Here is a 21,432-nt window from a genome sequence, read left to right on the forward strand (position 1 = left end):
TGTCTCCCCATTTGTCCAGTTCTAACCCCAATGGGGGTGTTTTCTAACACTGCATCTATAAAGTTCTTGTACTTTTCTTCATCAGTAGGTGTTGGAAAAGAAGAACCATATCTAGAATCAAGAGAGTAGAGACAATAGAAATTAATAGGCAAGTCATAGAAAGCACAGGGAAAGAAAAGTCAATAGGCGTCTGTAATAATGATGGGATGAAAATGGAGATACTGAGGAAGACGATACAAACACTTTTAAAGGGCCTTCCCCAAAGTGCTCCTAGGCTGAAAATGAAGACCAGTGCGCTAATGGCAGCGTTTCCCTCTCCGTGGAAGAGGCAAAGTGAAAAAAATAATTCCCAAAGGTCCCTAAGTAATCCTCAGTACGTTCCATTTTGAGTTGCTAGATACTCAGGACCAAATGAGAATTTGTACTTTTATGTGCTGAAGAACAGAACAATGGTTATTACAAAACTGACATCTACAGATTGAGACATGAACTTAAACAAATCAGTTGAAACTTAACTGAAAACGTTTTCTCTTTCAGTCTTTATGGTGGGAACGACGGGCTTTTCCGCTGAAAGATGAAGACATAGCAGCCTTATTATGCCAAGATGAAAAAAGTGATCAGATTGAAAGATCAAGCCCAGCTTTCCACGGTGAAGTCTTCTGTACCAGTGCACCAGAGAATGGCCACCATCCACAAAGGCAGGCGGATGGAAGGGAGGAACACAAAACCCTTGGTCTAGGACTTCTCAACTCACATTAAGAAAAATCAGTGACAGGGAACAGGTTAAGAAAACTATGTAACTAACTGAATGGGAAAACAAACAGGAGAAAAAAATAAGCCCTGTTCCCCCACCCCCTCCACAGTCACAATTCCAGAGTAACAGCATGTAGTGCAGGTGCATGTATTAATCTTTTGTGCTGTTTATGAAACAGGCAAGTTACGTCTCATTTTCCTTCCTGAACCACAGGAGTAACTAGCTTTTCACCTACAGACAAGTGCTAGTCATTTGTGTTTGATGCAGATCACAAGCACCAGAAAATTAACTGCTGCAATTTGATGTCAAATCACATTACTGGGTAAATAATAATTTTTAAACAACTTCTTATACCCACACCCACATATACCTATGCATCAAACGACAGCTCTTCTTCTTTTTCTATACACGTGGTTATTCTTTAAATTGCCTCAGAAATATATTAAGAATATAAAATACATGTGTATAGAGTATACATGCATACATATACACACATATAGTTTTAAAAAACACTGGCAAGTGACCACTCCACTTGAAAATGCACGTATGAACTACCCCCATGAGATATCAGCTGAACCATAAATAAAGAAACACAGATTCCCAACGGTGTTGAACATCTATAAGCCTTGACTATGGAGAAGGAATTTTTTTTAAAAAACACGTTTAACCAATAGAAGTTATTTATGGAAATTTCTATACCAGATAACACAATACTCCTTTATTTGAAATCACTGATATCTGTTGGGTTAAACACACATTATTTTCTATTCACTCCTAACAGAATAAGAAAAGCAAAGTAGTTGTTTTGTTAAATATTGTTGTATTTTAAAACTACCACACCTTTTAAAACTCAACTTGAGTTTCATCTATTTTATGTATCTCATGAAGAGAAAACACCCAACTTAAAATAAGCAACAGACAGGAAATTCCTGTTAGTATATTATTGTACTTTTAGTTATTTTGGTCATTCCCTACCATTCCTTACTCTATTCAAATAAGCATCTATCCTAGAGTGAGAATTAAAATTCTTAAAAGGTTAATGCTTCAATATTGGATACTGGAGTGTACATTAAGTAAAATTCCTTTTGACACTATTACATCATTTGTTTATATGTAAGATAAGGAGGACAATTTATATGAATCACTTTTTCTCATGTAAAAAAGGTTATTCAAGTTGTAGTACCCATATAACTGACAATCCGAGCCAACTGGCCTAATCTGGGGGATCGGACACTAAGTTTTTGTTGGGGATTAGAAATTGTACTAGTCCCTTTAAAGAAGAAGAAAAAAATTTCCAATTCAATGCTGACAAATTTTTGCTTGTAGTTTTACTGTACATTTATATTTTACAAAAGAAAACAAAAGCCAGAACAAACCCAAGTTGTCCAGGCAAATAACCTCAGATTTTTTTTGTCATGACTGATATTATAATCTTCTATGTAAGTTTTTTTAATTAAAGTTATTTCTGTATGCCTTGTGTTGTCTGATTTGATTAAATGTCACCTATCTGTGTGGCACAAGCCTTTCCTAAGCCAAAATAAAGAAAAAAACAGTAAGAAATAAATTTTTACCTTGTAACACAGAAGAAACAAGGCAAGCTCTATTCTATGCTTAGTGTTAACATTCTTGTTTTCCAAACCTTTTTATTTATTTCTCAAAACTCATAGTAGCCTGAAAAAAATTTAATGACACTGGTCCTGTTATTTCTTGCCATGTGTATTACACAGCAAGAGTATTTACAAGAACGAAGTAGCTAATAATATGTATCTATTGTCAAAGTGTAATTTGGGACACAATCATAAATATTTAGTTTACGGATTAACTCTGTACCTTGCCATATCTTAGCCTACCTGGTCTTTCTTGGATTAATAAAATATATATCCTTGGAGTCAAAATCCATAGTTGCAGAATATTCTCAGCCATCTGGTTTTGCTACAGGGTAAAGCTAGACTGGAAATAAGAGAACGTTAAGTAAAAGAAGCTTCCTTTGCTTAATCCACCTCCCAAGGGCTCCATCTGTAAAAAGAGTACAGACCAGAAATCCTATTCTTTACTGGATCCTTTCCATGGTACCAGCCTGTTGAGCTTTATTCAGTATCTTCATTTTTTAAATGGGGACAGACATACCTGTCTTACCATTCATAGGACTGATTTGTAGGTTTAATGAGATTATATCATCAACATGCGTTACAATCTACAAAGCATACATTTACATAATGACAGCTACTTTGTACTGAGCATCCTCAAATTCTACTACCCTACAATTCTAGGAATAGTAGTGGAAGCTTTACGTATATAATTAATAGTATCTCTTAATCCTCAACACAACCCCCCACTGTTGTTATGATTACATTCAATATATAAATCAGTTAATAATCAGCTCAAAGAGGTTGGTTGGATTGGTTTGCTAAGGTCAAACAAATAGAAAGGGGAAGAGAGTCAGGATTCAACTTAATATTACTTCCAAATAGAGGCCTTCCTTTCCTTTTAGCATAGAGCTAGGAAAACATTTTATGTCCTTAAGAATAGCGGGTGTGATTAAGAAAAAGGGGAAATGGGGTTGGTGGAGGGTGGGTAGGGGGTGGGGGAAGAACCACTGAATAACCTGCCGCTATAGCAAAGCTAACAAAGGAAACACCCTGATAAAACTTGTGCTTGCGTCTTACAACAGCCCACCTGAAAATCCCTGGACTTCATAATACATTGTTTTTTTTTATGTATCAAATATAAGGTGCAAAGTAAAAAATAGATGTTCTCGAAGCTAGAAGAGCCATCCCAGCCAGATCCAAACTTAGTTATCACACAAATACACAAATCAAAAATGACATGAAACAGGAAAAACAGAACTTCCTTTGCTTTCAGAAAAGCCAAGAAGCAAAGAAAATTCTTTTTAGAAATTCAGAAAAAAAAAATGTTTTCATAGTAGCTAATATGCCTTCCTTAGGCATTAAGACACATTTCTGTTCATAACCTTGATACAGCCATATTTTTACTCTTTATAAAAATCAAGTCTCCCAGTAAAAATGGTATTTTACCACACTAATCTTTAAATTCCATCACTGAAAACGTAATACACACCAATTTCTAACCTCTTGGAACATTCTGCAAAATGGATTTTAGTCACCGGAATGAATAATTGCTCAGAAAAGCAGCACTGCCTCAACTGTGGTACGATTTGGTAGTCAGTATTCTTGTTTTCCAGTAAAAAGGAGATCTCATAAGCAGAAACACTGGACTCCTTGTGGTTTCATCGATCGAGAGAACGTTTCTGAGCAGCTTCTGAGCAAACATTTCTTAACAGGTTGATCACAGATCTGGGGTCTTCACTCCTCATAATGGCACTGCCAGATACAATCATGTTAGCTCCTGCCTGGAAGAAGTAAACACTTAAGGTTATGCCTCAAAGGAAGATGCAGAAAAACCTAGAACAATTCCTGCACTACAGTTTCTACCCTTGCAGCTAGCAGTCAGCACTTTAATTGTACAAAAGCCACTTCAAGATGAACATACTTAAGCAGCTAGTTCAATGAAAAAAGAAAATGCTTAAATGAGGATGTGAAATTATTTTTAAATGTGTCTAAGAAATCACTGACTTTTTGGTAACCCCCTCTAAATAAACTACACTGCATCTTTGCTAATAAACCTTTAATCCTTAAATCTATTAAGGTCTTCCCCTATATACCAATTCCCCCACAGCTCCTAAAAAAATCAACCTTTTCATCTCTGAATTATGTATAAGAATTGGTAGGTAGTCTAAAAGGACAATTATTGCTAATATGTGAAAGAATCCATAAAACAGGGCAACGTTAAATTATTTCTCATTTTGATGCCAGAAGGAATGGAACTTCTTATATATGCTTCACTGCATTCCAGAATGGGTTTGAGGTGGCTTAAAAAAGATTTTCAAGATGTTTTTCAGTATGAAAGCAAAGAAATCAGAGTAAAACCAAGTAAGATGAGTCCAAATTTATCTCTGAGATTCCTAGGATTTGACTCAAGGAGGAAAATCCAGTCTATTATGTGATTCAGTGCTAAAAGAAAGGACTATTGGGAGAACCACTGAAGCTAAGGAAAATTTCTCCAATTAGAGACACTCACCCTATGATACAGCACACTACATCTCTAACAACGGTCCTCATAAAAAAAGAAAAAATATTAGTTTTATAGGGTTACAACCTAACATGTCTCTTAATGTAAGCAAGAAGAGCATTAATGACAAAGCACAGTTCAGTAAAAAAGAATTCCACAAGGGGTCAAAGGATACATGCTCACTAATCGTCTGGCCAGCACCTCCTCCATATTGATCACAGTCAAGCTTTTGATAAGTATCAAGCAGGAAAGTGTGGCATTTATACAAAACACTGAAAGTGCAGATTAGACCATGCTGTTTAATAAAAGCAGGTCGCATAAACTTTAATCACCTGCAATGCTACAGGGAGGGCTGGTATCCTTTTATGAGGTTCAGGAGCCTAACTCAGCCTAGCTAGCCACTTGGAAAAAAAAAAAGTCATCCCACTTCTACAGAGGGACAGATTAGTAGCTTGCAAGGGACAAATCAGTAGCTAATACACCTAAGTTCTACAGAATAACATTCTTTTTCCCCTTTACAAGCGGGTATGTTTTCTTTCCCTATTTTGGAGAACTGTCTCAAAGGCCCTGGAACTTTTCAATGATATTCCACAGGCTGGCATTCAGCTTATTCCTTTCCAAAGAATTTTTTCGTCATTACTGAGATAACCAGGACTTACTATTTAATGATTATGTGGCTTCAGAATATTCACTTACCGCTCTTTATTTTCCTGGTTTTACATGTAAACAAAAACATACTTTTCTAAGAAAGCAAGCCTATTTAGGAAGTCCCTCTGGCAGACAAGACCTGTCCTGGCATTACATCTGATAGGAAGTTGGTCTAGGGTGCAGTCAAGGAGCGGTCTCACCTCTGCGCATTTATGGATGGTGTCAGGACCTACTCCACCATCAACCTCAATGTCCAGAGCCGGGAACTGGGTCCTCAACCAGTGAACCTAGTTATACACAAGGAAATAAGTGACTAAGCGGATAGGTAGAGGGAAAAACACCAAATAAAAAAATCACATAGCTGATATTAGCCACTGAAATATGACTCCAAAAGTCTCAGACAATAACTTTATATCAATACAAATTATGATTGGGGAAAACCGCCTTTTAATGTACTGTAACAAACTAAGTTTTACAAAAGCAAGCTTTGTTCTGTTTGGCAAATGGCATTCAATTTGTCATGGCTTTGCAGAAAATATACTTCACAGAAACAAGACAAAGACAAAACCCTCAATGTTCAGCGAAAACTCCCAAGAGATCTCAAGGTTACAGAGATAACCGTCTTGAAAAAACTTTTCAAGACTAAGATGTAGTATCTTTTATGATCTCCAAACCTAAATCTTTTGGGGCATTTCTCATACCGTATTCCAATGATATACAGGCATCCTCATCTCCCCACCTTCAGAACAGTACAGGTCTAAACATACAAGCAGTCCAATAAATGCTTACTGAATGAACTTACAGAATAAAAGCCTTACCCCAGAACCAAATACTTCTTTTACCTTTGGCATCATATCTTCCAGGAATTTCTGCCCTCCAAACCCAGGTTCCACTGTCATAACCAAGGCCATATCTATCTGATTAGCCCATGGTGCCAAATACTCAACTGTAGTTCCTGGTTTGATAGCAAGGCCAACCTGTAACAGAGACAAATTTGCTATATCACATCAATAATTATTTCCGTATTACATTACTGTTGCATATCAGGCCCAGTAGAAAGGTCTATTCTTAAAGTATAGAATACACACGTAAATGGAATACATAAATTGTTCAAACTGTAATTACTTTTTTTAAAAAAGTCAACAAGGCTGTCAAAAGTAAATGTTTCTAGAAGGTAGAAACTTTCAGAAAACATTAGTGGAGTGTATTAATCTTATCTGACAAACAAGTCATACTTAAACTCTATCTTCAAACCTGACGAATAGCTGCCTAAGTCCAGTCTTCTCCACCTATCATTTCAGGTCTTCCACCAAATCTTCCCAACTCTGAGAATGAATAGTATAAAACATTACCGTCGGGCTTCCCTGGTGGCGCAGTGGTTAAGAATCCACCTGCCAATGCAGGGGACACCGGTTCGAGCCCTGATCCGGGAGATCCCATATGCCGCGGAGCAACTAAGCCTGTGCGCCACAACTACTGAGCCTGCACTCTAGAGCCCGCAAGCTACAATGACTGAGCCCGCATGCCTACGTTCCGCAACAACAGAAGCCACGGCAATGAGAAGCCCGCGCACCGCAATGAAGAGTAGCCCCTGCTCGCCGCCAAGTAGAGAAAGCCCATGCACAGCAACGAAGACCCAACACAGCTAAAAATAAATAAATAAATAAATAAATAAATAAATTTATTTAAAAAAAAAAAAAAACTCATTACCATCACTGTTGAGCTCTCACCTTCATTCCATTCTCCCGAATGTCTTTGATCAAAGCCCCCGGGTTCTCAGTAGCCTCGAGATGAAAAGTATATTGATTGGCTCCTGCTACAGCCATTGGTTTTACCCACTGTTCCGGCCTGGACACCATCATGTGCATGTCTGGAAAGAAAAGATGTATCCCCTAAGTATTACTATAAGGAAAATAGCTGGCTCATATTATTGAAGCCAGCCTGGAGTTTTTGCTATTTCAGGTATGAACTCTTCTGGCATCATGATAATTGTTAAATATACAGAAGTTACACTTCTGTATAGATAACCTCCCTTCATCCTGAAGATAAGGCTTTGGTTAAACTCATTTACCAAAAAAACCCCCATTTTTTCCACAAAAAGCCTATGGCGCTGTTTATGAAAATAACTAGATATCAGGAAACCTAGGTCCAGGGCCAGGAAATCCCATTCTAAAAAACTTAAAGAAGTCATGTTATCTATGTGGACTGGCTTCCTCATTTATAAAATAAGAAAGCTAAATTAAGTGATTCTCCCCACCAATATTTTATTGAGCACTTACCACACCATTAACTTTTCTAGGCCGCAGGGGTACAGCAAAACACAGACAAAAATCTCTGCTGTCACAGGGATTACATTCTTAGTGGGAGAGACAAATAAAAGGAGTGAAGACAATACACACTAGGTTGGTAGTAAATAAGGCCAGTGTGGTTGGGGCCGGGGGCACACTGGGGAGAGAGGATGAGGTCAGAGAAGCACCGGCTGAGAGTACTAGAGCTCTGCAGCCCACTAGGTTTTATTCTGAACGACGCAGAACAAACACTACAGGATTTTGAGTCAAGTGACAGGATCCGACTTAGAAGGCCAAGGCAAAAAACCCAGCAATTGAGGATGGTGAGCAATGGTAGGGATTCTGGGTATGTTTGGGAGGCAGGGACAATAGGGGCTGCTGTAGACCAGAAGTGCAGAGTGAAAGTGTCCATCGACAGATGAATGGATAAAGAAGATGTGGCACATATATACAACGGAATATTACTCAGCCATAAAAAGGAACAAAATTGAGTTATTTGTAGTGAGGTGGATGGACCTAGAGTCTGTCATACAGAGTGAAGTAAGTCAGAAAGAGAAAAACAAATACCGTAGGCTAACACATATACATGGAATCTTAAAAAAAAAGGTCATGAAGAACCTAGGGGCAGGACAGGAATAAAAACACAAACCTACTAGAGAATGGACTTGAGGACACAGGGAGGGGGAAGGGTAAGCTGGGACGAAGTGAGAGAGTGGCATGGACATATATACACTACCAAATGTAAAATAGATAGCTAGTGGGAAGCAGCAGCATAGCACAGGGAGATCAGCTCGGTGCTTTGTGACCACCTAGAGGGGTGGGATGGGGAGGGTGGGAGGGAGACACAAGAGGGAGGGGATATGGGAATATATGTATATGTATATGTATAGCTGATTCACTTTGTTATAAAGCAGAAACTAACACAACATTGTAAAGCAATTACTCTCCAATAAAGATGTTTAAAAAAAAAAAGAAGTTCAGAGTGAGAGGAGAGTCAGACGGTCCAAGGATTTGGCCTGAGGAGCTAGAAGAGAAGTGCCATCAACTGAGAGGCCGACAACTGCAAGAAGAGGAACAGACTGAGAGGGAAGAACACGTTAACCTGGGAAGCCTGCCACGTGTCCTGATTCTAGAGCTCAAATCATATGAGTATATGTTTGGGAAGAAATGAGCATGGCCTTCTTAAAGATCTTGACTTAAAACATAATAGCATTTCATGAGAAGGAGAGGGCAGCTTAAAAGAAGTGAAAACAAGAAATAATGCTGGGAAGAAGAAAACAGTAAACACTCCCGCGCCAGACAGATGGCAGTGAGGAGAGTTTTGAGCTTTTTGTTTTGTTAGAGGGAGCACATTGCTGATACAGCAAAGCTATATTAAAGAAAAAAATTCTAGTATTCCAGAACTCAGTAACTAAGATTATAAAATGCAACAAGGCTTTGAAAAATGTCAGGAAAACAGAGTATACAGCCTGATTAAGGAAGCCAAGACTAACATTTATATTTCTAAACTAATAAAAGTAACAAAAATAGAACATATTTTAATAGGCAAAATCTTGTTTTTAAAAGATAAACTCAATTTGGTGTTTTTTTCCCCTTCGTATTATAAACAAGAAAAAAAATTCAATCTAGTTTAAAAGATCAAGTTTACTCTTTCCTAAGTTACCAGACTGCTAAGTCATCCCTGTTCAATCTCTAGCACGCAGTCACTACTAGCAACCCTCACTGGACATCCTCTAGTATTTGGGGAATTGATGGCTCAGCTAATCTGCCTATAATTAAGATACAGTTCTCAAATGTTCTATTATCAGACTCCCTTTGCACTCTTAAAAATTACTGAAGCCCTCCCCCCAAAATATTGTTGATGTGGCTTATATTTATCAATACTTAATGTATTAGAAATGCAAACTAAAAAATTTTTAGTGTCTACTTATTAATTCATTGAAAAATAATAATGATAATAAAAATAAATCCATTACACGTTAACGTAAGAGTGGCATTATTTTACATTTTTGCGAGTCGCTAATGTCTGCCTTAAGAGAAGACATCTATATTCTCACACCTGATCTGCATTCAATCTCCTGCAATCTGTTGTTTTATATGATGGGAAAAAGTGCATAGAAAAGGGAGGAGTACCTACATCCACAGCCTTTTCACTCAAGTGTGGATATTCTATTTCTACCCCAAAACTCAACAAGTGGTACTTTTTTTAGAAAGGTTAGTGGCAACGTGGAATCCATAAACCCCACCAGTGACCTTTTCATACTTTATTACACTCAAACCCATTAGTCTATATTTTGAATGGCTCTTTTAAGTACTACTGGTTCACTGAGTTACACAGATCTTCCAAATACTGACACATTTCATTATATACTATCCAAAACCCGCATTTGTTAATGATATCACAGATCTTGTCAGAAAAGCTGTGAGTACTGGGAAGCTGTCACGCTCACAGAGGCAGATATAAGTTTTCTAAAATTCCAACTTTCACTTGCAAACTCTAACTTTTATCGGTGGCAATGAAAACTGATAAGCCGCTTTCCTTGAAGTGACAGGCTCACTTAGTTAATTTTAAAGAAAATGTCAGTAAAATATCCAAGTCTGATAACCACAGTTCATCTGTCAGTTGTCCTTTCAAGGGAAAATGGTATTCATGACTGGCACTTTCAGTTCACAGCTTAAAACAATGGCACAAGTGGTTTTCTTCGAGGAAACTATCATCCTCCAGGATTTAATAGAAGTGCTTTATATGTACTTTCCACTTTGTCACACAAAATACTAATGAGACATGCACTCAAGGATCAAGATTTACTAAATCAATCACTTGTACCAATTCATCAAGGATACTTCTTATAAAGGATACTATGAATGTATGGCAAATAGGAATATCGCGACTACCTGTATAGTTCAGTATCACTGCCTTGTTTCAGGCTAAGGCATCAGCAGACTAATTCACCACTGCTTTTGCACCATCAGCATAAATAATGGCAAACAATACCAGTACAAGTAATTTACAAATCAAACTACAAATAGTTTTGATGTCATGGACCATCTGAAAAGGACTCCTACAGGTCCTCAGACCATACCTGAAGACCACTGATTTAGCTAAGAACAAAAATGACTTTTCCCTACCACTTTACTTCTTAGATGGTAAATTCTACTCAATACTGAGATTGAAGAGTTAAAAGTCTTAGCAGTTATACATACAACTTGAGATCTAACTCCTAGGATATATCATGTATCAATTATCCAACAACCAGTACTCAAGACTTAAACAAAGAAAAACATATAATATAAAAAACAAAGGTCACAAAACCCAAACACTAAAGCATAAGTCCATTCATCTTTACTTGAGATTCACCTCTGGAAAGACTGATTAGCAAGTTTATCAGCAAATAACAAACTAAAAACAGAAAGGAAAAAGCAGATTGTGTGGGGTGGTGGCAGTTGAGTTGGTAAGAGAAGAGGCACAGATAGGGATAGGAGGGGAGTCAAACAGCAGTGAGACGAACTAAAAGGGAGAGAAACGGAAAAATACATACATATTTTCAATCCACACAAAGCCACAGTGGGGAATTCTGTGGCCACTGTACAAACCAGGGAAGGTGGGGGGACAAAGAATGTTACTTATTTCATCCAACTCTGACAGTCATAAGAATGAATTTATCCTGGAAAATTCATTTTCCAAAATGTAGTTAAAAAAAAAAAGTTCAGATAATCAAGAGGATTATATTCCATTATTTGGAAATTTCAAAAGAGTGAACATGTTGGTGGAACACTGTTTCCCTCATGCCACATAAACTAAGTGATAATGTACATTCCCTTAGGTACATTCGAAGTGGATGGCGCCTACAGAGGCTCTAACAGCCTCCTGCTATGCTGGCAGCGTTCCATGACTGCACTGGATGGTACAGCAGTCACAAGCCACACGTGGCTACTGAGAACCTGCAATGTGGTTAATGCCACTAAAAGACTAGTTTTAATTTTATTTAATTTTAACTCATTTAAATAGCTACACGAGGCTAGTGGCTACCACACCTTCACAAAACTGGCCCACAGGGACTTCCCTGGTGGTGCAGTGGTTAAGAATCCACCTGCCAATCGAACCAGGGACACGGGTTCGATCCCTGGTCCGGGAAGATCCCACATGCCACGGAGCAACTAAGCCCATGGGCCACACCTACTAAGCCTGCACTCTAGAGCCGTGGGCCACAACTACTGAGCCTGTGTGCCACAACTACTGAAGCCCGCATGCCTAGAGCCTGTGCTCCGCAACAAGAGAAGCCACCATAATGAGAAGCCTGTGCACTGCAACGAACAGTAGCCCCCACTTACTGCAACTAGAGAAAGCCCGTGCAGCAACAGAGACCCAACGCAGCCAAAAAAATAAAATAAAATAAAAAAATTTATTAAAAAAAATTTAAAAACTAGCCCACAATATTTCAATTAAAAAAATCTAAGTTTTACTAAATTTATGTAATGAGCTACATAAAAACACATATTTACAAGAACTCACCAAATGTCTTATTACCAGAGATCTGGCAAGTGAGGCATCGCTAACTTAGTTTAAAACAGCAGCAGCAAGGATATGTGGACTGAATCTATATTCCATAAAAAGTAACTTCTAGGTCACTGATCTCAAAAATCCTGAATTCACATTATCTTACAATGTTGGAGTGGAGCATACATAGACCCCACTTGTGGAAAGCTCCAATTTCCATGAATTGGCTTCAAATATAGACCATAAGTCAATCAATTCACAAATTCATTTAACAATTACATTGAGCCCCAGCTGTGTCTATGCTAAGCTCTAGGAAAACTACAGCAAACAAAGTGGATGAAATCCTGCCCTTAAGGAGTTTAGAGTCTGATAAAAGTAAATCTCAGATTGAAAGAAATTCTAAGAAGAAAATCAACAAGGTGATGTAACTGGGAAAAGGTTAATTTAAGACAGGGCTCTCTGAAGAAACAACAGAGGCTCTGAGGTGGAAAGATGAGGCAGCACTGGTCAAGAGAACGCAGCTTTCTAGGCAAAGAGATTAGCCAAAGTGCCCAGGCCCTGAAGCGGGTAAGCGTTTGCCTTCTTACAGGCAGCCAATGAAAATCCCAGCACAGAGAGGAGGGAAAAGGGTACAAGATGAAACTGGAGGGTGAGAAATCAACCAGCTACTTTCCCTTTACTTGAGCAACACATCCAGCTTCAGATGGTGTAACACCCACTTACCAAAGAAAGGGTCCTGGCCTAGCTGCTTTCGGAGGCTTTCTACCACAGGGTGACCAAAGGTGATGTTGGGAACAAAATGCCTACAAGACAAACAAAATCTTGCTCTGAAAATGTTTTCGATTCCGTTTCTGTATTTTTCTCAATATGTATTCTGATGGGGGTAGAGGAGACTATCTGTGATTGCAATTATTTTTCAATAACATCAACAGTATTAAACAACACTAAAAATATCGGTATAATCTGTTTTACAGAGCAGTTATCTCCTTGATATTTCAGCAAATCATAATAATGTCACATGATATACTCTATTTAACTCTGTAATTCAAAATCCCTGACAAGTAGAAATGGAAGGATGACAAAACCAAAACCCCAAAAGTTGTATGACTTGCCCAAGTCACACACTAGTTAGGAAGCTCAGGACTCTGATACGGGTCTCTCAAATCAACCTATCACAGGCTGCGTGTGGCTACTTCTAATCCATCTCTATCACAGGGCACAAAATGACAGTTTATCGAAACTTTCTTAAAGATTATCAATAGAGACACTTAAGGTATACTAATAACCACCACTTACTGAGAGTTTACAACATACCAGATATTGTACCTTAATTCATTTCATCTTCACGACAGCCCTATGAAGTAGATGCTGTTATTATCCCCATTTGAAGAGCACAGGATACATAACTTCCTTAAGTCATCCAGTTAATAATTTGTTGGGGCAGGATTCAAATTAAGGCTTCCTGATATCAGACCCAAAGTAGTTAACCGTTATCCTACTCTGGTTAGTCCTCTTGTTCTATCACCAGCTCACTTCAATATTTAACAAAACCTCCTATATGTAAGTCCCAGGCTGAGTGCTTCAGAGAGCACTGTATTTTATAAAGAAATATGTGAGTGTTCCTGCTCACCCCAGACAAGTTTACAATCTCACTGGTAAGAGATGGCTAATGACTCACCAGAATTCACGGCTGACTGTTACAGCACAGTTGTTGGTAGGAAGCCAGCTCAGCCAAGGACCACACTTCCCAACTCCCTTTACATCTAGTGGCCCACGTAACTAGTTCTCACCAATGGACCAATGGACCGTGAGTTTAAGTGATGTGCGTCACTGCAGAGCCCAGGAGGTTGAGTAGTATTCCTGTTCTGCTCTCACTTTATCCTTCTGCCAGTAAAGAGGCCCTTAAGGAATGGCAGAGCCACAGGATGGAAGGGGACTAGGTCGCTCAATTTCTGCATGGACAGACATTTCACACCAAACTATTGCATGAATGAGAAAATTTATAACATTAAGCCACTGAAATCTGGGCTTTCTTTGTTAAAGTAGTAGACATTACCCTGTATGAGGACTGTTAAGAAAAGCTACACAGTAACAAGTAGGCAATATTAAGGTAAAATAGTTCCAGAGGCAAGTAGAATAGCACTTTTTAAAAAGGGGTAAGATCATGAGATTTACAGAACAAATAGAATTTGTAAAAATGAGGAAGGAAATGAAGCAAAGGCAGAAATAACTAAGTTAAGTTCAAAGAAGGGGGAGATGGTATTGCCCACCCTGGCTAGTATGAAAAAGGCAGGAGGCAGACTGTGTCACATTAAGTGCATCAAATGCCAGGCTCAGTGTTTTGACTTTATCCTGATCAACTGAGATTTTAAAAGAAAGACACAAATGAAAAATAAGATGGAAATAATACAGTAGGCAGACAGACTGGGCAGTAAATTGGAAGAAGGGAGGCAAGAGGTGCTGCTAAATGGCAAGAAGCAGTACGAATGGAAACAAGGACAGCAGGTGATAGGATCTCCTAAGTGATAAGATGCGGGGGAGGGGGAAGGTCGAAGAGAGAGAATAAACCAAGTCCAAAGTCTTGAGCTTAAGATGACAGGCAGGCAGAATGAGTGTTAATAAAAAATTAAAACATATACAGGCCAAGCACCATGCTAAACCATTCCAATATATTAACTCATTAAAACCTCAAAACAGGGACTTCCCGGGTGATCCAGTGGTTAAGACTCCACGCTTCCAATGCAAAGGACGCGGGTTCGATCCCTGGTCAGGGAACTAAGATCCTACGTGCTGCGCAGCCAAAAAACAAAACCAAAACAAACCAACCAACCCTCTCAACAATTCAGTGAGACAGGTACCACTATTACCTGTATTTTACAGATGAGGAAATACGAGGCCCAAGCTCACACAACCAGTAGGTGCTGGAGGCAGGAGTTAAACACAGGCAATCTAGTTCCAAAGTTCAGGCTCTTAACTACCAGGCTTGTCTGCTCCTCCACTGACAGCTAATAACTAACAGAAGAAGAAAGTCCAAGGGAGGAGGAGAGCCTTAAGAGAGAGAGGTCAGGATTCAGGACACACCTGAGAGGGATGGGTATGGTGGATGGGTACAGACACTTTTACTCTCAGGCACCCTGGTCCTTGGAGGTTGGATTTCTAGTATTTTGGAAATCATTCTACCATTCGCCTAAGAGCAGTGAGTGCCAGGGTTATGGATAAGATGCTTATTATATTTACTTAGAACTTGGAGGTAAGAGTCACATAAGCAGGCAGCAAGGACTACTGAATACTACACAAATCTGAGATTGAAAGATCTGGATTTCATTCACTGTTTTTTCTGTGTGCCCTCGGAAGTATTTTTGTTGTCTCAACCTTAGGCTTCGTTTATCATGAAAATAAACACAATAACCACATCTTGAGAAAATATGAGAATAAAACAAATACACTTTTACTTCACTGGGAAACAGAAGGTATAATGTCATTTTGGAGTAAAGATTGCCAAAATTAAAATGCAATTCAAAAGTGTCCTTTTCTCCCAAAGAACTTATGAGATTAAGCTATAATCGCTCAGAATATCGGAATAAGGGATACGATTATTTTGATCCCCCATCACATGTATAATTTTCACACAAAGCAAACCTTTACCAGATCTCCCAACAAGGCAAAGAGGAGGATCGAGGTTGATATAAAATTCAGCAAGACTGTAACCAAACAACACTTCCTATGAATAAGGAATCACACCTATGCCTACGGTGGGGGGTAGGCTGGCAGGTAACGTGGAGGAGTGAGACAGGGCAGATGGAGACGGGAAAAATGAAGAACACCTGGCCCGGCTAATGGTGGCCTTGTGACACTGTGGGCCCAGTACTGAAGTCAGTCAGGTCTAGTACTAACGTGAAACCTCCCTGGTTTCTAAATCTCCCTAATTTAGAAACTGAATATCTGCTCAGTTCCTACACTTACGACCAACACATCTCCAGTCACTGTCTTGTCATGACACACTTATATTTACATGCTTTCCAGTTTTCCTTTCCAGAAAATCCACTTGTCCTTTATTTCAAATATCCAACCATACTAGTGCTCCACCCACCGGTGTTTCCAGAACTTGCTCCTGAATTTCAAAACGAAGACGTTCAGTTTTAATCAGAAGTGCGGGCTTCAAGGGAAGAGAGGGGACTAGAAAACAAGGGCATGCAAGCTCAGTGTAATGTTGGAGATTTTTCAGGAGACCAGGAAAAGAAGCATGGAGGCACTACCTGGAGGGAAGGTAAATTGGGGCTGGCGGCCTTGGGAAAGGGAGTCCACAGCCCCTCTTTCATACCCTGGGCCTAGGAGGCACTGCAGCTCAGCCAGGCTCTGCCTCTTCGGTGGGACACTGGGAAGGGGCTGAACCTCCCCAATCTGGTTTCCTCCTTTGCAAAAGGGGAATAAAAATAGCTCTTAGCTCAGAAAGTTGTGAAGCTTTTTAAAATGGTGTATGCAGAATTTAGTTTTTTCAAACCAAGATGTTTCCTGGTAAAGGGGGAAAGGAGTCAATAAAAAACAAATACTTTATCTTAATAAGCTCAGGGTCTGCCATAGGGCTGGGAGGGGCAAAAAGAGATTCCTTAGAGATCCCTCCCTTATGATAAAGCCATTCATCCAACCAATTATAATTAAGCTTACCATGGTGCTTTTCCTGCAGAGAATACAGAGGTGAGCCAAAGAAACAGTCTCTGCTTTCAGGGAGCTTACGGTGCAGCAGGAGAGATACGAAATAAGTATCAAAAAATATAGTTGTTCTTTGAAAACAGAGAATATCTTAATCATTCTCTGTAAGCCTAATACCCACAGAAGACAGTTTCTAAGACAAAACAAGCTGCTGCAGGCTTCCAATCCTGGCTCCGCCATTTCTTAGCTACGAGGTGACTTTCATCTCTCTTTCTGTCAACTCCTCACTGTCAAAGTGGTGCCGATAACAGCACCAAGCTCATAGGGTCGTGTGAAATAATTCACAAAAAGTATCAGACCAGAAATAGTCAAGTGCTTGTAAATATTACCTATTGTTGTTGTCACTGATACTCTGATTGGTAAACTGGAACAAATTATTTTCTCCATTCGCTCACTCAAACATTGGACAAGACTTATTTACAACCAAGCTGCTCTCTGTGACAAACACACTACACACATATACTCTTAGTCTGTTCTATACTGAGACCCTCAAGCGTCTCAGAAGCAAAATTTTGTCTCATTTTGTGTCTCAGACACAAAAATGTAGCTACCCATCTGTGAGGTACACACTCCAGTAATAGTACCTGTGAAAGTTCAGGGCTTTCAAGCAAAGGTATCAAAAAAATATACAGAAGTAGAAATATATGTGATACCAAACTAAAAATCAAGGTTTTGTAAGAGGTAATATTTACTAATCTTCTTTGCCATTATCAGTTAGGCATGGTGTTGAGGTAACTGAGTGGAATACAAAAGAGAAACAGCAGATTTAACCAGACAGAACAAAGACGACAAAGCTGTCATAAGAGGAGTGACATTAAAAAGACAAGGAAGTGACTGGTTATCTTTCGTAAAAAACATGAATTTGCAGATTTGTATGAGAGTACACAGAGATTTTACCTATTTCCAATAAATTTATTTTTCTACCCCAAGCCAAGGTAATGGCTGTTTTGATCTTATGGCCTGTTATCAGTGGGGCTCAGAGAACCACTTGGCAAACCCAAGATCCAAGTTGCAACTCTGTCACAATGTGTGTAAAGTTGACAGAGTCTTAACTGTTTTCTCTACGTTTGTTCCTCATTTTATAACCAACTTAAGAAACTAGCATCATTCTGATTTCAAACAATATTGATTATGGGCTGTAACTACAGTGCTTAAAAATTACTTACAAAAAACTGACCTCCCTGAAGAGCAGGGTGCCTGAAGAGAAAATAGACAGGAAAATCATAATTCGAACAATGATACAACTAACAGTTACAGAGAATTTACTATATGCCAGGCACTGTAAACTACGTGTATGAGGTCATTTCATCTTCCAAAGATGCCGAAGAGGTAGTGTTATTACTCCCATTTTTCACATAATGAAACTGAAGCTCAATGAGGTTAAATGGCTTGTCCCAAGTAACCCAGCAAGTGGCAGAAGTCGGGCGTTCTCACTCCAGGTGCCAAGCTCGTCATCCTTACACAAGTCTTTCTCCCCAGCTTTGCCACTAACTAGCTATATGAGCTTGGGCAAGTCATGCCTATCCCCTTGGGCCTCAGTTTCTCCTACTGAAAATGAGACGGGTCCTAGAGATTTAAGGTCGCTTCCGGGTGCTAAGTGCTAGAAGAGCACACGTTACGTTGGGGGAGGGGAGATGGCTGAGGTTTGGGACGCGGTCGCAGCCCAGGATGCCGACTCAGGTCCCCTCCAAGCAGGGCCTCCAGGGCTCCCACCCCAGGCCCCTTCTCAGTACCGCGTTCAGAGTGAGGCGCTCCGCGGTACAGGGATGCCGTGCACCCAACAGGCACTCAATAAAGGGGCGCCTATCCCGCCCCGCGCGGCAACGCAGACCCGAGCCCCGCGGAGAGTTACCCGTCCATTACATCCAGGTGCAGATAATCGGCCCCAGAGTCCAGCATACGAAGGCACTCGGCCCCTAAACTGGCCAGGTCGCTGTTGAGGATGGACGGACCAATCTTGCAGCCGGACGCCATGGTGCTAGTTCTCTGGAGCAAGTTACCCAGCGAGATCCCCGGCAAGATGAAGGCGTCGCGCCCCGATTGGCCGCACAATTTTGGCCACGCCTCTTCCCTGTAGAGTCTTCCGGACTCCACCGGAAGCAGCTGCCTTGAGGGGAGAAGTCCCGCCTCCCCTAGCGGGAGGGGGTGCCACTCTAAGGGCTTAGGGGCGGGGTCTCGCCGTGAGGCACCTTCCTCCTTCCTCTGACCTTTGTTTTTAAAACAAGGCTTTCAGGTCTCCCAGTCCTCTGAGGAGTTTCTTAATCTTTTTTAGTTTTACTTCCCCTGCAGTTCCCTCTCAGCTCTTGCGCTCTTATCACTTTTTTGTTTCTCCATCGTTTGCATATGCGTTCCTTTCCTCTCCATCCCTGTACTTGTTCAAGAACAAAAAAAAAAAAACACTCTTCTTCCTATTTCTCTTTGAATTCTTCTCAAGAGCGGTGGGAGTCTGATTTAGGGCGGAATCCTGGCTCTACCAGATACTAGCTGGGTGACCTGGCAAGTCACTTCTCCCTGCCTACAGTTTTCTCATCTGTTAAGACAGTGCTCAACGTTTAAGATTTGTGAATCCAAGTATGTGCCCAGGACCGGCTGCCTGGTGCTCAGTATAAAATGGTGGTGGTTATTATTACTCTCCTCTGCTCTGGCCCTCATCCTTCTTACCTTCTCTCACAGGAATGCTTATTGACAAATTGCAATACATTTATTTACTGTTCAGACAAAATCCAGAACAGGGTAAGAGTGGCTATTTCTTTGCCAAATGTGTCTAGGATCATTGGGTGGGGAAAATAACCCTAGTAAAACTGTAAGCAGATAAGGTGGGGGAGGAGGGGTCTCTGGAGAAAGAAAACCAGGCATGGCTTTATTGACATAAGAGAAGGCATTTTTGGCCTAAGCTCTTTTGTCATCTAAGCCTGGCCACAATGTTTGCCCTTGAACAGTTCTCAGTAATTAATTTTTTTTTTTTTTTTTTTACAGTTCACAATGATCAATATTCACTTCTTTATTTTCATTTAAAAATTAAAATTTCAAAGGATTGAGAATTCTAAGTAATATATGTGGTTAAAGGTACCAGATATAATAATAGAAATATGCTATGTATTGGGGTAAGAAAAGGTATAAGCTATGGAGATGTCTTTGTTAAGGAAGAAGAAAGTGATTTTGTCCTAAAGGTGGTCATTTTTTTTTTATTGAAGTATAGTTGATTTACAATGTTGTGTTACTTCCTGATGTACAGCAAAGTGATTCAGTTATATATATATATATATATATAATATAGTTATATATAGTTCTATATTCGGGTGTATATATACATATATGTATTCTTTTTCAGATTCTTTTGTATAGTAATTAATGATCTTAAGGGGACAAAGAATGCAGAAACAAACGCCTGTTATCAGGCAAGAGAAGTAACAATAGCGAAGATAGTGTATCGGTTGTAAATTCAACCAGTTCTTTTCAATGGACATGATCAGCCTAAAGCCTCAACCACCAGATCAACAGGAACTTAAGAGATGATATGTTGACCTTTTCTGACCCTCATGACTCCAATCCACTTAATCTTGGACTCTGTCCACAGCCCAAGCCCCTTCATCAATAGGCATGTACCCTTAGCATAAAACTTACCCAATTTTGCTGTTGGGAAGACACTGCTTTGGGAGAGATCCCCCGTGTTCTCCTTTCTTGCTGCAAGTAATAGGTCCTTCTCCTGATCTTTGGCTTGGTTGTGTCTTTTGGCTCGACTCCCACCAAGAGGGGAACACAGTTTCTCAGGTAACAAATTCATGGGTGGGGGAAAAAAAAAAACAGAGGATTTAGCAAGAGTATAACTTAGAGGGTAAGGATAGAGCACTTTGTATACAAGAACTGGTGGTAAACTTGTATCCCATAGTGGTTCTGGCCACATTCAGCACATAACCTGGTCCTTAACATTCCTCCTGGGAAATCTACCAGTCATTCCAGCCGGTCATACCTGGGCAGAGAAGTCACGCTGGGGAAGTTGTCTCCCAATATGCCCATTCTGCTTTATTTTGAAAGTTAGGGATGGAAAGCATGAGTAGAATGGAGCTCATTTGGAATAGGAGGAAGGAATTGGAGGTGTCCAATTGAAGGGTGACCTCAGGCCGGACTATGAGGGTTGAGGAGAGATATCAAGGTGAGCTCCAGGGATCCAAAACAAAAGCACACCCCAGGGATCTAAAATGAACACTTTCCTGAATGAGTTAACCTATTCCCTATGTTGAAAAATGAGAAACGAAACTCAATCAGGCATCTTAAATGTTTTTAGATTTATTTTATTATATGTGCATATTCAAACACAGAAGTCTTAGCTTTCATAAATATCTTTCATAAACATTTAAGTATTTATTCATATGCATTTTTTCCATGCTCTTTGGTCATTCAGTATTCATAACAAGCTTTATAGTCATCTGAGGGACGTTGGCTGT

The 21,432-nt window shown here is 39.8% G+C and overlaps 2 protein-coding genes across 9 annotated transcripts in view; one reads left to right on the forward strand and one right to left on the reverse strand.

The window, feature by feature from the left end:
• KANSL1L (KAT8 regulatory NSL complex subunit 1 like) overlaps positions 1 to 2,224 on the forward strand; it is a 156,045-nt gene extending 153,821 nt beyond the window's left edge. For all 5 annotated transcript variants that reach the window (XM_068544540.1, XM_068544539.1, XM_068544543.1 and 2 more), the window contains exon 15: positions 538 to 2,224. In XM_068544540.1, coding sequence (XP_068400641.1) covers positions 538 to 759 — 222 coding nt within the window. In that variant the 3' untranslated portion in view covers positions 760 to 2,224. The remainder of the gene's footprint in view (positions 1 to 537) is intronic.
• A 571-nt stretch (positions 2,225 to 2,795) lies between these two features.
• RPE (ribulose-5-phosphate-3-epimerase) lies at positions 2,796 to 19,016 on the reverse strand. Of its 4 annotated transcripts, XM_068544548.1 has the most exons (7): positions 18,851 to 18,963; positions 18,154 to 18,184; positions 13,001 to 13,080; positions 7,222 to 7,361; positions 6,310 to 6,468; positions 5,692 to 5,778; positions 2,796 to 4,124 (listed from the first exon to the last, which is right to left on the reverse strand). In XM_068544548.1, exons 4-7 carry the CDS (start codon positions 7,357 to 7,359, stop codon positions 4,002 to 4,004), a joined length of 507 nt encoding a protein of 168 aa, XP_068400649.1. In that variant the 5' UTR covers positions 7,360 to 7,361; positions 13,001 to 13,080; positions 18,154 to 18,184; positions 18,851 to 18,963; the 3' UTR covers positions 2,796 to 4,001. The 4 variants fall into 4 exon arrangements, with proteins under 4 accessions (XP_068400649.1, XP_068400646.1, XP_068400645.1 ...); XM_068544545.1 differs by lacking the exon at positions 18,154 to 18,184 and having other exon boundaries at positions 6,334 to 6,468; positions 18,840 to 19,016; XM_068544544.1 differs by lacking the exon at positions 18,154 to 18,184 and having other exon boundaries at positions 18,840 to 19,016.
• Between the last annotated feature and the right edge of the window lie 2,416 nt (positions 19,017 to 21,432).

Source organism: Eschrichtius robustus, chromosome 5 (assembly GCF_028021215.1).
Source record: "Eschrichtius robustus isolate mEscRob2 chromosome 5, mEscRob2.pri, whole genome shotgun sequence".
Lineage (NCBI taxonomy): Eukaryota > Metazoa > Chordata > Mammalia > Artiodactyla > Eschrichtiidae > Eschrichtius > Eschrichtius robustus.